This window comes from Apus apus, chromosome 13 (assembly GCF_020740795.1).
Source record: "Apus apus isolate bApuApu2 chromosome 13, bApuApu2.pri.cur, whole genome shotgun sequence".
In the NCBI taxonomy this organism is placed as follows: domain Eukaryota; kingdom Metazoa; phylum Chordata; class Aves; order Apodiformes; family Apodidae; genus Apus; species Apus apus.
Window position 1 is genome coordinate 9,101,743 of NC_067294.1, and position 16,623 is coordinate 9,118,365.

A 16,623-nucleotide genomic window follows, 5' to 3' on the forward strand; every position below is an offset into this window, starting at 1 on the left:
CAGCTGAGAGCATCCTTCACCCCTGAAAATCGTGTACTGCTGCCACATCCCCATGGCTCAGGGCAGTGCCCAGGACCCCCAGCACCTACCCAGAGGTTGCTGTGTCTGTGGGTCCCGGACCCACCAGTTCCAGCTCTGGCCATACACCAGCACCCTCTCACCCACACGGTATTTTCCCCCAGCAAGGACAAGCATGGGGATGAAGCACTCCCTGAATGCTGGGGGTTAAAAAATGGCGGGCAGGGTGTAGGGTACAGGCAGAGCCCCTTCCATACCCTTCTCACGGCTCAGCCATGAGCTGCCCACACCTGGCCCTGCCTGCAGAGACACACTGACCCTGTGACAGACACCACTAACACAATGGTGACCCCAGGACCTCAGTGCTTGGGGTGCCAGAGCCCAGGCAGTGCTGGCACAAGCATCCCTGGCCAGTGCAGTGGGGAGCAGCAATCCCCATCCCCCCAACTCTGCCTTCCTTCTTACCAAGGCTGCAGAAAATTCCTGGATTTTACCCCAAGATGCACCCTCTGAGTGTGAGAACTCCTCCTCGGCCTGCTCCCATAGCAACTGTTCCTTAGCTACCCAGCCGCACTTGCTATTCTCATCTCGTGCAGCTGTGTGCGGCCCCCCCCCGTGCTGCGCACCGAGCTGCCGATGCTGCTGCTGGCGCTAGACCCCCAACCCACCCTGCACCCACCCTGACCAGGCTGACCCTCTTGGTGACTGTCGTGACCCTAATCCTGCTCACATCATGTCCCCGCTTCCCAGGGGCTGTCCCTTGGGCAGTGCACACAGTGGCACAAGGTCTCCTGCTGCAAGGTGCCCCCCAAAGCAGGGGCTCCACCTGGAGGGGAGCAGGACTCTGTCCCCAGCCCCACAGCACACCCCTGACAGCTCAGGAGGGCAGACATGCCCCAAAGGGAACCCCACATCAGAGATGAGCAGCCCAACAGCACAAGGCCTTGTACCTGCCATGTCCCTGCACTGACCCAAACCACCCAGCTGAAGGCACCAAGGGACAGCAGCACCAGCATTGCCCACCAGAGCCCAGGAACAGGGTCCCTGCTCCTCTGGTCCTTAGAGCTACCAACTCAGCACAGCCTGGAACAGGGTCCCCTTGACGCAACAGCAACACAATGCACAGTGAATCTTATGCTTAACAAAAGGTTAAAAATTTAAATACTTCCCAACTTTAGTGCAAGGCAAGCAAATGATACCACAGGTCCAAGTGGGTGCTCAGCCCCCCCGGGGGGCCTGGCTCAGAAGGAGCACAAGGCAGCAGCACACACACATGTGCATATGTGTGCATACATACACACACACAGATGAATTATTGCTCAGGTCACAGCTGGGATGAGTGTGCACAAGAGGAGACAGAACAAGCAGGATGGAGGTGGGCTGAGCCCCACACTGTGCCCCAAGGACATGCAGGGCTCCACCCCTCAGGCTCAGGAGCTGCATTGGCTCCCCAGGATCCCTGGGAAAGCACACTAAGCTGGTATGGAGTGCAGATTGGCCCTGGCCGTACTCACCCTTGGGTCACAGCTCACAGCATGACCCTGGGAAGGGACATTCCCTTTACCACGGCTTTGCTCCCCAAGAGCAGGATCCCTTACACGTCCTAAGCTGGGACTGGGGTCTGCCCAGCAGGCAGATGGCAGGTCCAGAGCTGTGCTGAGCCATCCTGCACCACATGAGGGATCAGACCGACCCTTCAGACCTGCCTGAGCAGGTGCCGTGTCCTGCAATGCTGCAGGCAGCCTGCTGGCGGTCTGGAGAAGGGGCTGGGATCAGCTCCCTGGAGCTGCCAGCATGTGTGAGACGAGGCAGGAGGAAGCAGGCTCCGGCAGACAGGGAAGCAGGGAAGAGGCTCTGCTGCCAGGATGCCATGGCAGATGCTTTGGCACACTGCTTCTCTGTGTCTCGGAGCTGAGCTATGGACTCCGCTGGAGCCAGGGACACCACAGTACGGCCAGAAAGGTCCAGGAAAGATGCTTTAGACACCTCAAGGCACAGAAGGCCTCTGCCCAGGACTCCCTGGTACAAAGCTGGGACTGTCGCTCCCCCCATAGGAGGATATTTGTGCCTGTGACAGGGTGGGGGCAGTGCAGGCCCCCACCTATAGATTAAAAACTGACATGTGATATGTACAGATCAACATATATAAATATACACCAAACCTGCAGTGCTACTTTGGCACCGTGGAATGTGTCAGCAGAGCTGCTCCAGCCTGGCCTCGGCCCACGCCAGCGCAATCCCTCTCTCCCACCCTGGGCCTGGGAGGGGAGCGGCAGTGGCACAATCCCAAGCAGCAGATTCTGAAGTGTCCAGGTCTACCTTGGGGACTGGGGCTTGTCCCCAGCTAGAGGCACCTTGGCGCAAGCCAAGTGCTGCTGCCAGTTCTGGAGCCCTCCTCACAGTCTTCAGTCACAGAGGTGTAAAGCTGTAAACATATCCACCCTGCGGGGCCGCTGCCACCTTGTCCTTCAGGCTGGGCTGCTGTTCTGCTGGGCACCCGGATAGGCAAGGGGGTCCTGGGGGCTGGAGAACACCTTGTGCTCTACAGCCGGGTGGGCTCTTCCTCACTGTCGCTGCAGTTTCCACAACAGTCCTGAAGTCAGAAGGGCAAGGAGAGGGAGGAGGGAGAGAGGAGCACAGCAAGCAGAGGGTGAGCACAGTCACACAACCCAGCTTGCAGCTGCCCTCTGGCAGGGAAGGGCCAGGCCCCCCCTGGCCTGTGCGTGGGCCAGCTACGTGGAGGCAACAAGGAGCTGGAGGAGACCCTCAGTCTGCAGAGAAACAGTCAAGCTGCAGCTGGGGGTTCAGCTGCCGGCAGACAGACTGGTGAGCATAGTGCTAACTAGCTCAGAAGCTGGGATGAAGATGGGCTTTGCTCAGGGCTCAGCCAGCTGCAGAAGCAGCTGAAGCCCTTTTTGCTGGAACGGGAGGGAGCCTGAGCATGGGGAAATGCCAGACCCTTCACAGTTTCTCAACCCTTCTGTGTGTCCTGGACATCCAAGGAGAGGAGTGAAGCGAACTTCCCAAAGCCCCCTGGGAGCAGAGCTCCCAGCAGCGGCAGAGTAAGGGCAGCTTTGGCTCAAGCTGAGGTCAAGGCCTCCCTCACGAAGGCAGCGAGAGCAGGGAAGCAGGATTAGTGGCTCAGGGGGCAGTTAGAACAAGAAGCAGCTTGTGCTCTGCTGGGGGGAGGGGATAGGCACTGAAGGACACCACTCCTCTTTCCCAGATCTTGCCATGTCCACGGGCCACCGGGTATTTCCCTGAGCAGAGCAGCCAGGAGAGACTGCTCACCTCTGGAAAGAGAAAACATGTGCCAAATCACAGCTCAATCCCTGCTACAGGCAGCTGCCTATCCTCTGGCAGGTCCTGCCTGCCTCAGGAAGGGCTGGGTAACCCAACCCAGAGCTGGCTCTGGCAGCCTACTGAACAGTGAAACACAACTTGGAGCTTGCTGGGGAAGCACAAATCAGCACCAAGTGGCTGAGAGTGGGTCCAGAGCCAACCATGCTTGAGTCCCACAGCTGCAAGCAGCTGTTGAGGCAGCAGCCCAGACTGCCAGTCCTGGAAAGAAGGCAAACACTGTTCTGGGCAGAGGAGACAGGCAGGCAAGCAAGTCCGTAGCAGCTGCAAGACATTTCCGTTCTCCTCATCCCTCGAAAGCTCTGCTCTCGCTGCCTGCTCAAGGTCTGGCAGAAGTGCCCTGGGGAGCCCAGGAGCCCACTTCAAGAGCAAGGTCTTCTTTAGGGATGGTATTATTAATGTAGAAAGGGAGCAGTCTTGCTAGTTGAGTACCTTCAACAATATCCCTCTCTCTGAATGACAGCAGCACGTTTAGCCAGGACACTCCATCCCAGTCCCCTCAGCTCCCCCTGTCCCTGGGGTCTGGCCAGCCAACACAGGGGGAGATTGCTTGCTACCCCCTCATGCCCACCTCCCTGCCAGATCTGCCTAGCACAGGCAGGAGTGGGCTCAGTGCTGCTAGAGGACTTGCTGGGGAGGAAACACTCACCTGTCTGCTGAATAAGCGCTGGAGTAACCCCTTTTTGGGCTGTGGAGAAGGCTGCCCTTTCCAGTCGAGGTCTGGAGGCACCGTGCCATCTGTGCTAAAGACATTCAGCTCCTTAAAACACTCTGTCTCAATCATCTGGAAGAGGACAAAGATGGTTACAGCAACTGCCACACGAAGCCAGTCACCAAGGGCCCAGCAGAGCACAAGAGCAGCATGAACCCTGCAGGACACTGCACTTGGCCATGGTGGGCACAAGATGGAGCAAAGAGCTGTCCTGCCAACTTACCTCGTTCTGCCAAGGAATGGGGACACTTCCCGTGGCAAACTTCTGGTAGAAGTCATTGTCCGTAGGCTCCAGCTCCACCCCTTTCACCGTGGAGAACTGCTCAATGTCTAGAACGTCTTTGCAGTAGATGGCCTGGGGCTAAACAGCACAAGGACTGCTCTAACACCAGGCTCCATGAAGATGCCACCAGCTCAAACAACCATGGCTCCTGGCCAAACCTAGGCCCCTCTCTCTCTGCAGTCCAGAGCTCATTTGACCCCTGTTCTGCCAGGCTCCAGAAACAAAAGGGAAAGGGATGGGTGCAGTCTTCTCAGATGAGCCACCACAGGGCTCCTGCTTCCCTCAACAGCACCAGTGACTGAAGAGGTCAATACATAGATGGCACTTACATCTGGCTTGAAGGGAGGGTCCAGCATGCCTGCTTCCAGCCTCCTGAAGTTGAGATGCTTGAAGAGAGGGTGCTCCTTCACTTCCTTGGCCCCAGCTCCTCGGCACCCCAGGCGCTCCAGAGGGTCTTTGCACAGGAGCTGCAACACAAAGGAAATCACTGTCCTGGGTGGAGGGTGCTTCAGGCAGAAGCAGCCTTGAGGTCTCCAGAGATGCCATGGGCCTACTGGGCAACTGGGAGAGCAAGGATTTAAGGCACTCTGGACCCTCCTGCACTGCCTTATCAGGGACAGGAGAAACTGGCTGCCACCAGCACCTCTGCAGTGAGCAGCCTCGATGTTCTCCAGCTGCATGCAAAGAGGCAGTGGGAGCAAAGGGACAGGGATGCACGCTCGTACCATGGTGCAGAGGGAGCGGGCGCAGGACGAGAACTTCTCCGAGTACTCTTCCTGCACCTCCTTCACCAACCGCTCCACCTCCTCCCGCTTGATCTTCTTCTTGCGCTGCTGGAAGGGGGACTGTCCTTCGATCATCTCGTACACCAGGCAGCCCAGGGCCCACCAGTCTGGGCTGAACGTGTAGCGCTCGTTCCTCACCACCTCTGGAGCTGCAGAAGAGCAGGGGTGAAGGACGCTTGAGGGCAGGGAGAGCAGGTGTTCAGCCAGAGAACACTTGGACCAACCAGAGCCACTTACCCATGTAGCCAACTGTCCCCACCCGGCCCTTGATGGTCTGGCCCTCTGGCACATGCACAGCTAGCCCCAGGTCTGAGATACGGATGTGACCTGCACAGAGGAGGGGACAAGTTAAATGGACAAGGCCAAAGGACAATGTTTGAAGCTGCCAAGAACACAGAGAAACCCTGGTTCATGCAAAGGAAGAGAAAAGGACCCAGGTCCAGGGTTCTTCTTGACCCTGCACTCACCATGGTCATCCAGCAATATGTTCTCTGGCTTCAGGTCCCTAGGAAGAAAGAGACTCGATTAGCAAGAAGCCTGTTGTCAATCCAAGAGACAAGGAACAGCCACGATAAGCAGCAAAGGAATCCAATGCTCCTGCCTCGGGCACACAGATGACCTTCCCCTCACTCCCTACCCCCAGGCCCTTCTCTCCAGGGCAGAGAGGCCGGTCATGGCAACCTTGGACCATAGGAAAGGAAAGCAGTCAGCCTGTGGCTGGTTCCTCTTTGCAGATGCAGAGTTCACTACGAAGCAGGCTGTGTGAGGGAAAAGGAGCCAAGGCTTCTTCTGTTTGTCCGGCCCCAGGGCAAGGCACATAGTAGGACTAGAAGAGACTTTCCAGCCCCGTTTAGCCATGCCATCCTTAAGGCTGCACCACACAACCCGATGGGTTAGTGGTCATACAATCAGCTTGTTCGCCCTCCTGCCCAGCTCTCAGTCTTGAGCACAATGGGGCAGCCCACCCTCCTCTGCTCTAGTGTCAATACTGCTGGGGAGCTAAGCACCCCAGTGCCTGCCCCAAGGCAGTGACAGAAAGATCACATAATGGTGATGATTTACCAGCAGGAGGAAGCCAATCTAAGCTCTCCCATCTCTCCCAGGAGATCAGCTTTCTGTTCCTGATCCCCTCTCAACCACCTTGTGCTGTTTTCAAGCCTGAGCTTATTTTCTTGAGCAGACAGACCCAGATGGGCTAGTAAGAGCAGCAGGAACCCTCTTGCTTCTGCAGTCTGTGCAAGGTCTCCCAGCCAGGACCAGGCAGCACACACCTGTACACAATCCTCTCCTGGTGCAAGTCCTCGAGGCCACAGCAGATCTCAGCAGCATAGAAAGCTGCCCGGGGCTCTTCGAAGCCAGCCTCTCCCATGTGGTAGATATGGAACTTGAGGTCCCCTCCATTCATGAGGGTCAGCACTAGGCAGAGAGCATCTTTAGTTTCATATGCATAGGCTAAGCTCACCTGCAATTCAGGGCAGAAAGGCTGTTAGAAGACACGGCTGGAAGAGGGAGGTGCCTGCCCTGCCACCCAAGCAGCTGCTCACCAGCAGCTGGACAGGGCCTTTGCCAGCAGAGGAGGCAGAGGGGGAACTGTGCAAACCCAGGGAGAACATGGAAGCACCCAGCAGCCCCTGCACACCCCCAGCTTTCCTCAGACAGGGGGGACACCATTTCCTTGAGCCAGAACTGCTCCCCACCAGGGCAAGCAGCACACAACAGCGACCCCGGGGTAGCATCTGGTTAATCCTCCAAAAGGGGAGGTTTCAGGCTGTCCACACCTCAGTGCAGCCAGGGAGAGCTCCCCACCACACAGCTCAGGGCTTGGGCTTCTGCAGATTCAGCTGTGTGGAGAGACAGTACTTGCTGCTTTTGCACCAGAGGTTAAGAAGGTGCCTGTGAGACCAGATGGGTGTTTGGGCCTGACTTTGGGGGCATTTAGGTCATTGTGTGGAGGCAGCTAGAGGTCTTGCCAGACCCCTGCCTTGTGAGAGATCTGCAGCCACCAGGACCCTACCCCATGGGCAGGGCCTGCTCCTGCCTCTCCATATCAGGTGAGGAGCACAAAGAGGCAGGGCTGGCTGGCTGGAGGAAGCATCAACCACTGCAGCAAAGTCAGAGCAATTCCTATGTACTTACTACAAACCTACTGTTCACTTTTTCCAGGATCTGTTTCTCATTGAGGGCCATGGCCTCTCCCTTCCGCTTTTTGATCCGTTTCTTCTCCAGCTTCTTGCAGGCATACATCTTCCCCGTGGCACGCACTTGGCAGGCACAAACCTGGAGAGGGGACAAGGCTCAGCACTCTCCTGTTGCCATTTCCAGGGTGGGGGGATCTAGGTTCTGCTCTTAGGAAGAGGCACAGGAAGGCAAAGATGTCCCTTTCCCCACCTCACTCTGAGGTTAGCCAGAAGCCTGTTGTCAAAGCAAGGACAGAGGGAGCAGTGACATCTCCAGATGTCACCGATAAGCAGCAGGGCTGTGATGCCCCTGCCACCTGCAGCAGCACCATGGCTGGTAAATGGGAAGACAGAAGGCTACTCCAGAAACAGAAGGAAGTCTGACAGTGACAGTTTTCAGAAGTGCAGTTTCCCCTGCCAAGACACCAGAACAGACCAGGCAGGGTGTGTACCACCTACCCTGCACAACACCTCCCACACCTCCAGTGCCTGGCTCCTGCCCCTCAGGATCATGCAATGCCCAGAGCATAGAAGTACCCAGCAAAGAGCCCCCCTGGCCAGGACAACATGCCTCCAGGTCCTGGAGCAGCTGGTGGCACTCTGATGGCCAACTCAGGCCCACATTTGACAGCAGGCAACGGTGGCTGCCTGGTATCCTGAATGCAGAGGAAATTCCAGTCACTCACCTCCCCAAAACCGCCCTTGCCCAGCACTCGGTACTGGCGGAAAGTGTTTTTGGTCACTGGCTGCCTGTGAGTCAAAGGAAACTGGAGTAAGATGGGAGTAGAGAGAGAGCAGGGGCTGAAGTCCAAACCACCCCCATGCCCTGGCCAGAGAGACACTGGCTCGCCCCAAACCCCTGCTCAGGCAGATCTTGCTTCCCTGAGAAACAAGCAAGGCTGGGGCTGCTGATGGTGCCAATAAAGGGCCCTAAAGGTGAGCAAGAGCAGACAAAGGCCAGGTCCTTGGCTCTAGCCAGGGCACAGCATGGGAAAGAGCTCAAGGGACCCCTCAAGCAGCCTGTGAGCAGGGTGCAGGCCGCTGGAGAGTGTTACCGTTCCAGCCATTTCCACTGCAGGAAGCGGTTGAAGTACAAGCTGTCGAGGTAGTCAGCAAAGGGAGCCACGCTCAGGTAGTCGTGGATAAGCCTAGGAGAGAGCAGAGCAGCAAGGTTGCTGAGAACTGATCACAGTCATGGAAAAGGTCTGGTGATCCTGGGAAGGAGGAGGAGAGCAGGCCCAAGATCCCAAGTCACTTTGCCATCCCCTCTCCCAGCCTGGCTCTGAATCGTCTGCACAGCCCCAGCCCAGAAAGCCCAACCTCCACTAAGCCTAATGCAAAAGGAAGGCATGTTGGAGGTAGCCCTGTGACAAACACAGCACCCTGGGACCATGCTGGCATTGCTCATTGTGGCCTCTCAGCACCAGCCAGGCTGTAGGACAAAGGGGGAGGACGGGATGGTCTGCAATTGTCCCTCTGCTCACAGGGGAAATGCACAGGCAAGGCTGCAATGAGCTGCTGAAAGCTGTCAGCAATGCTCAGCACCAGGTGCTGAGCTGATCACTTTCAGATGAATATCCAGCACAAAAGACCACAGGGCATCCTGCTCAAGAGAGCTAACTGCCTCAGAGACCAGTGCCAGGGCTGCCCAGCAGAGTAAAGAGCCTTAGACATAGTGTCTAGACTGGAGACATGGATCAAGGAGAAGCGGACAGGCTCTTCCCCTTTCAGTGCTTGCCAAGAGCAGGCAGGGCCCAGCCCGGAGGCTCTGCATTCAGTGACACTAGTTACCACACACAGAGCTAACGCTCCCCAGAAGACTGCAGCAAATCCATTGCCACAGCCCCGCACTCAATTAGGCAACGTGCTCTAGCTACTGCTCAGGGAGGGGTGGAGGCCATAAGCTGGGTTTGCCCAATGCTTCTGCTTTGCACCCGGAGCCAGGACCTCAGCCACTGCTTCTGCAATGGGAACAGGACTGACCTTAGGTCCCTGCAGCAACAGCCAGCCTAACCTAACCACAAGGGCCACATCTGCAGCCCGCAGGAGAGGACAGCTGGCACCAGGACTGCAGCTGTCAGCCCTGCTCTGTGGGTGCCTACGAGGTCCTGGCACAAGACTAGGAACAGCGTGGCCAGATGCTGAGGTTTGCTGAAACAGGGTCTTCCCAAATGGCAACCCACACCCAAGGCAAACTGGGAGGAGCGACAGAGGATTCTGCAGCAGCTTGTGGCTCCCAGAGCCCACAGGAGCTCCTTGCGCTTGCTTTCCTTCAGCTGTGCTGCAAACTGCTAGCCCAAAACACCCCAGCCCCCAGCCTTAGCACCAGCCCTTGCTCCCCTGGGAGAAGGGACCACAAGGGATGAGGTGAATTAGCTGCAGCACAGCTCCAGCCCTCCAGCTTACTTAGTGGATTCCTGGAAGAGCTCCTTGGAAGGTTCCTGCTCCAGCCTCTCACAACAGGCATCCACCAGCTGATAAGGGACTTCAGGCACGTGGTCCTCACTCTGGGGACAAATGGATGGAGTCAGGCATAGGAAGCAGAGCTCAAGAATCGTGCTAGGAAGGAGAAGCCCACCAGAACAGCACACAGGAGCTCATCTGCTTTAGGGCCAGTGAGAAAAGCAGCATGGTTGCTTGTGAGGTGGTAGGGTGGCTCTGTACTCTGCCCTCACTATCCTGCCCAGCACGTTTACTGTGGCAGGACATGGGTAATGACAGCTGTCAGCCTTCCAACTGCTCTACCCTTGCAGGCAGCAAACACAACCCTCTTACTCACGTTTGGCTTCAAGTACTTTTCAATCAGGTGCTGCCCACATTCCTTCCGCCTCTCATCTGGAGCCACTTCGTACCCTGCCTGCACAGAGCAAACAGCATGAGGAGCAGGTCCAGCCAGGAGCCAAGCCCTGCAACCAAGCAACAGCTGCAGAGCAGCAACACCCTCTGCCCAAGGTTTCCCAGGCTTTCCTGGAAAACCAGATCTCCAGCAAACAGCTCCCTAAACATAGGCCCAGCCCTACCTTGGAGAAACTGCAATTCACAGGTTTTTCCTTCCGGAAAACCCTACATGCCCAGAAGTACCAGGCAATGGTCTGAGTGCCCAGGGTCAACCAGTTGCCTGGGCACGGGTCCAGAGCACCAAGATCATCCCTGCCTCCCCCGGGGAAGCCTGATGGGCTTTGCTCTTACCACGGCATCCAGGAACTTGACGCAGCGTGACAACTCAGGTCGTGTCTCGCAGAACTGCCGAAAGAGCACATGCCCGATGGGCTGCTTCTCACACAGGCTGTGGTAATCCCGCTCTGCAAATGTGGAGAAGGCCACTCACTGCCAGCCCCCAAGGAGCAGCCACAGCCCACCGCCCTGGCTGCAGGCTTGAGTCATGAGTTGGCTGCTCACATGTCCCACCAGCCTGAGACTCCCAGGAGAGCGAAATGCACTCAATAGGGAAAAGAGGCATGATGCAGCTTTTATGTTCCCCTATGGAAGATCCTCTTCCCTAAAAGAGGTTTGAATGTCTTGTACAGCCTGCCTCTCTTCTTTCTACAGAGGGACCCTGGTGTCTCCTGCTTGCCTGAAGGCTCTTTTGTCAAGCCTCTCCCTGCAGAGATCAACTGACTACTCTGGACACACAACTCTTCTTGGAACACGCTTCTTTCAAGGCAGAGCTTCCAGGCCAAGAGTTGCTCTGATGACTCTTAAAAACCACTCATATTCCCAAAGGCATAAAAATGGGAGGCATCGTTTCCACGTCCTGTGAATGCTGCACACATCAATTGGATCTCCCCACTCCACTCCCTGGACATCCACTCGCTTGTATGTCAGCTCCCACTGCCCTCCAGAGCTCGGTTTCCCTGCTGATTCCTCCTACCCCTTCTCAGAAGCTTGAGAGCCCAGCCACAACCCCTTTGACTACCCAGAGCACTTCCAGTTCTCTGATTTTCTCTCCCCTTCTACTAATAAGACGTTTCCTGCTCATGGGCCAGAAGAGATTTCTGTGACAGCTGCTGCCATTGAGGGCTGCAACATCCGGCCGTCCACCAGCACCCCCAGGTTCTTCCAGCCCTCCCTGGAGCTGGGGCACTACCAGCCTTCTCCCCATGCAGCACCTTCTTCCGAGGAAGCTGTGGCTTCCTGAGGGTGCAGGAGGGCTCAGAGGGCTGGGCTCGGGGTGGGCGGAGGAGGCTGCCTCACCAAACTTGGCTGTTTTCTTTGTGTCTGCAGGGGAAGGAGTTCCCTTCAGCTGGGGAGGAGTTTGCCACTGGGGAGATCAGAAGCTTTTGGCTGCGCTTGCCACTGCCCAGACATACACACGGTTGCTCCCTGTGGCCAGGGCACACAAAGCTCAATTCTGCAGTGGGTAACCAGCCCACCATGCCCATGGTCCTGCCCAAGTTTCTGGAATAGGAAAGAAGTGCTCTTCTAGCAGACTGTGAGGGGAAAACAAAACCACTCCAGGCAAAGAGTGACCCAAGCATGAGGAACAGAATCACTTTTCCCATGGGGAAACCAAGCAAGGCAGCTGCCACCTGGGCCAGAGGCACTTCTTGTGTGCCTCCCCAAGGGAAAGTGGAGACACAGGTGGTGATAGCCAGCTGCTCTGAAGGACTTGCCTCCTAAAACATCACCAGATCACTGTCCGGGACAGTGGGACAGCAGAGACAGACAGACCACCAGCACTCACCACCAGCTAGCAGACAGCACAACAAAGGTGAAGTTCAGTGCTGGAAAACATATGAGAACACCCACAGGAAGAACAGCTGCAGGCAGAGGATGGGCATCAGCTGAGGACACCCAAGCCAGAGAAGCAGACAGGAGCTGGGATGGCCAAGGTGGGAGCTGTGAAGCAGGCCCTGGGACTTGGCACATGGCATGCACAGCAGCAGAACCAGGCTGTTGTGAGCTTAGAGATGACAGTGTGGATGATGGAAGTTGAGTTATTCCAAAGTGCTACAGTCCCATGTGCCCTTCAAGGGAGCCACTCCTCTCCTTCGTGCTGCCAGGCCCTGGAGAACTTGGACAGCATGGAACTGGGGACTGGAGCTGCAGAAACCTCCCAAACCCACTCAGCCCAGTGAGACCCGCCCTGAAACAAGGCCAGTGCTGTGCCACTCTGCAGCTGGCAGCTGTATCTGGAGTGACCACTAAAGCTCTCCCCTCCCTAGGGAGCAGAGCATTCCCACCCTCTGTGCCCCAAAACAATTTCACGTGGTCTCAGGACCAAGCTGCACGAACAGCATGAAAACCATGAAGAGTACAAAGTATTAAAGTATTAAAAAGACAAGACAAGCCCTGCCTATCTGTACACTTCTCATCTGTACCGCACAGCAAGAATCCAGTTTTGCCTGAGAAAAGTTGCTGCATCAGTGGTAGAAGCCAAGGTCTGCAGAGCAGGGCTGAATCCTAGACAGGGAGTCCAGGAGGTGTTAGCAGGACCTTTGTTATGTATGCAAAGGCACCTCAGAGTGATGCTCCAAAACTCAGCCACACCAAACAGATATGTTTGCACAGAGAAGGTGGTGTGTCTCTAGTGAAGCTCATCACATCCTAGAAGGTGAGTAGGTGCATCAACACACCTTATCCAGCAAGCACCACACAGCTGTGACTTACATACCTGTTGTTTCTCCCCTGCACCCCAAGCTCTGAGTGATCCTGGCTGGGACTTGGTTTATGTGTGCTCTGTTATACAGCCCTGACCCTCACACAAGTCAATGTTGGGTGCACAACACCCACCCATCCTCTGCTCTGGAGCAAAGCCTGGGCACAGCTCAGCTCCCACCAGCCAGGGTGTCTCACCGAGGGTTTGTCGAAGATCCTCGCAGAGGCTGATGTGGGGAAACTGCAGCATCTGGCGCCATTTCTTACTCTTGCCTTTCCGGTTCCCACCACCACCTGCAGGGCACACAAAATCGGTACCATGAGTTATGATGCAAAAACGTCCGACTGCAGCCTCGCCTTGCCAGGAGCTGGGAGAGGAGACACCCTCTGTCCATTTACATGAGCAAGCCTGGGCAAGGAAAACAAGACCGGAGCGGTACCGCCGTCTCCTGGCTGGTGGAACAAAAATGTGAGAGCCTCTGGCTGCCAGAGGAAGTGTACAGACCAACCACTCTGGCTGCTGAGCCAAGTCCCAACCAAGAACATGAGGACCTTTCACCTGGACATCCCAGTTAACTCGTATTTAACATGGGAGCACCAGGTCAGAAGTGCCTAAAGCCACAGGTTGCTCTCTGCCTGCACAAGAGTTCTTGGCTCCCAGGCCTGTCCTCAGGACCTCTGCAAAACTAATCACCTCTCCAGGCGTGAAGCTCTTCCTGCTGTAGTAATGATGTTCGTGCCACCTACTCATTCCAGACTGATTGCTTACTCCAGGGAGGGGCTCTTAGAGGGAGGACATGAAGCTGGGAGACAGGAATTCCTGCTCTAATCCCAGCTCCACAGACAACTCGCTGCATTGCCCGGGGCTCATCGCTTCAGTTTCCCACCTGTGAAGTGGTGACACTCCCACCTTTCTCTGAGATAAGCCAACCTCAGAAAAGCAAGATCCAAGAACCAGGTATTATTCCAGCTTCAGCTGCTGGAGTGAATGCCCAGTGCTGCAGGACAGGGTGGGAAAGCTTCTAGATAGACCAAAAAATTTACATAATAGCAAGCACTAAGTACTGCAATACTTGCACGCCTGACTGCTGGGATCAACCAACCTCCAGGGACTGCCTTCCCCCAGCTTGGTGTCAAACACACACACACACACACAAATTCCCACCTCCCTTTGGAAATACATTAAACCACCCTGCTGAGTTGGGCCAAAGGCTTTCTGAAATCGGGGGGAGGTTGAACATCATTTATCAGCTCTTGAGAAACACTTTCATAACACTTTCCTCCACTGTGGATGCAATTCAGCCCCTAATCTAGACACAGTCCCCAGGCACCCAGCTCCCTGTGCCGCAGGAGGCTGTGGTGGGACAGGCAGGTGGGACAGGGCCATCACAGCCATCCTTCTGCAGGGCCAGCCCTAGGCCCAGCCCCTGGCACCATGCAGGTCACTGCACTACATCTGCCCAGCACCAGCAGCTGGTCTGCATGATTGTACAAACTCAGGAAGGAAGTGACTCAAGGGTAAGCAGGGGTGGAAGAAACCAGCAGCACAGACACCTTCTTCTCAGCCACGGCTTGGGGCAACTAAATGGATGGGGACAACGAAGTGAGGGCACAGGAGGACAAGCCATCCTCACCTGACAGTGCCCAGGGAAAGGCAGAGCTGTGCCCCACAGCACCTGGAGGACAAGGACCAACAGCCTCCATTTCCTTGAGTTGTTTGCTTTGAAAGGAGGCTCCAGTGCCCTTCATGCACGGATCTCCCCCGCCCTCCCGGCGCCACAGCAAACAGCCTGGCAGGGAACATGTCTCCTGCACAGCAACCTCCCCAGCACCCCCATTTTGGCGATGGGCCACAGGTGGGCTACCTCCACCCACAGCTCACCAGGAGGAAGCTTCAGGGCTTGGTGATAGCTCAGAGCTAAGCTAAGTCCCTCTGCCAGAGGCCAGGGAGGACAACAGAGGAAGAAACCTTCACCTTCCCAGGGCCAAATCCCCCTAGGAGTTTGAAGGAAATGTAGAGCATGGTCATTCTCTGGCAGCAGCTGAGGATAGCTGTCAGCAGTCCCCCCAGGGTGAGTACAGCTCCACATTCCCACACCAGATCAGGAGACTCACAGAAAGGCCAGGTTGGAGTGAAGCACCTGGTGCTACCAGACCCAGCCAGTAAAGTGGCTGTGTCCTGTCACACAGGCTGCCAGAGCTGGCAGTGTCCACCACAGCCACCCAGCCATCGTGGGACCGTCGTGGAATGGGCAGCACAGCCACTAGCAGCTCCCACAGACCAGGAACCATCTGGCAGGAGGGTGCCAATGGATCATACATGCCTGCAGCCACACTGCCCACCACCCACCGAGGCACCAGAGGAGCAGTGGGACGTGCCGCAGCAGCCGTTCAACACCTCACTCTGCAGCAGCAACCAAACTCTGCTCTACCAAAGGCACCACAGGAGCCAGTCTCTTGGTGTCCCATTCTATGCAAAGTGGGGCCTTGCATCTTCAAGTCCCAAGCGTTGCTGTTTGGTTTTGTCTGGAACTGGTTGTGAAGCAAGCCTTGTCATTATGAACCATAATGTCATGGTCCACCACGGTCACTGTGCCTGAAGTACCTACACTAAGCCTGATACTCAAGCAGCTCAAAAATATTTCTGTGTAAATCTAATTTCGCTGCTCTTTGCTCCCACAAATCTAATCTCTGAAGCTTTCTAACTGGATTTCAGTGGGCCCCTCAGGCTCCAGAATGACTGCCTACCCTGGGCCAGCAGGGACTGCACTTCCCAGCCACTTGATGTGATCTAATGAACTCCCCGACGTCTGCCCAAAGCAGGTCTCCTCTGCAGAGGACCAGGCTCCTGTGTGACAGGCTCCCCAGCTCTCGGGCCACCCTGGGCTGTCCCTGCGTGTCAGGCTGCCCCTGTGCCCAGGCCCCGGCATCCAACCGTCACCCCGAAGCAGCAGGAGGTTTGTGGCCCCGCAGGGAAGCCCCTGGCTCTGTGGGGACGAGGGGCCGGTGTGAAGCCGGAGGGGTGGGACTCACCGCCGCAGTTTCGGCATCGGCCCTTGTGTGGGACGCAGCTCTTTACCGGCCCGAAATCGAGTTTTTCTCCTAGAGCTGCTTCCCTCTGCGCCAGGGGAGCAGGGGCAGCCGCTGGAAGGGGCAGGGCTGGAGGCTGCCGGCACCGGCGGGGGCTGCGGGGCCACCCCTGGAGGGCTCCACACCCCGGGGCTGCACAGCACGGGGGCCGGGCACCTCCCGCCTGCCCGGGGCAGCACCGGGGCCCCACTGAGAGCCGGGTGCTGTGGGGCGGCCTGTGCCCGCTCCGCCCCGCGCCGTCACCTCCCCGCTCCCGCGGGCCGCGACCCCCGGAGGGACAGCCCGGGGCCGGACACCGTGGGAGCCTGCACACCGGGGGAGCGGACGCCGCTGCCGGAGGCGGCCCGGCGGGCTCAAGCCACCGTCCGGCCGGCACCTCCCGTGCGCTGTGCTCGCCCTGCGGCCGAGCCACCCCGGGCCCGCCTGCCCCACCGGGCCTGCCGCTTATCCCCCGCCCAGTTCCGGGCACCGGCGGCGGCGCTCACCTTCGCGGGCCTTGAGGAGGACAGTGTTGGCGACGATGTTCTCCAGCTCCATGGGCCCGGGCGGCGCCGCCGCCTCCCGCGCCGCTCCCCGCCGTTCGGCCCGCGCCCGCCGCCT

At 57.2% G+C, this 16,623-nt stretch overlaps 1 protein-coding gene across 4 annotated transcripts; it reads right to left on the reverse strand.

Annotated features, from left to right (window-relative positions):
• Positions 1-1,148: 1,148 nt before the first annotated feature.
• On the reverse strand, positions 1,149-16,623 carry GRK6 (G protein-coupled receptor kinase 6). Of its 4 annotated transcripts, none has more exons than XM_051631355.1 (16): positions 16,509-16,623; positions 13,132-13,227; positions 10,525-10,637; positions 10,115-10,192; positions 9,742-9,842; positions 8,391-8,483; positions 8,022-8,085; positions 7,295-7,435; positions 6,430-6,620; positions 5,626-5,663; positions 5,396-5,485; positions 5,099-5,307; positions 4,703-4,840; positions 4,314-4,451; positions 4,028-4,162; positions 1,149-2,611 (listed from the first exon to the last, which is right to left on the reverse strand). In XM_051631355.1, exons 1-16 carry the CDS (start codon positions 16,558-16,560, stop codon positions 2,561-2,563), a joined length of 1,728 nt encoding a protein of 575 aa, XP_051487315.1. In that variant the 5' UTR covers positions 16,561-16,623; the 3' UTR covers positions 1,149-2,560. The 4 variants fall into 4 exon arrangements, with proteins under 4 accessions (XP_051487315.1, XP_051487318.1, XP_051487317.1 ...); XM_051631356.1 differs by lacking the exon at positions 1,149-2,611 and adding an exon at positions 2,618-3,311 and having other exon boundaries at positions 16,509-16,587; XM_051631358.1 differs by lacking the exons at positions 10,115-10,192; positions 10,525-10,637 and having other exon boundaries at positions 16,509-16,587.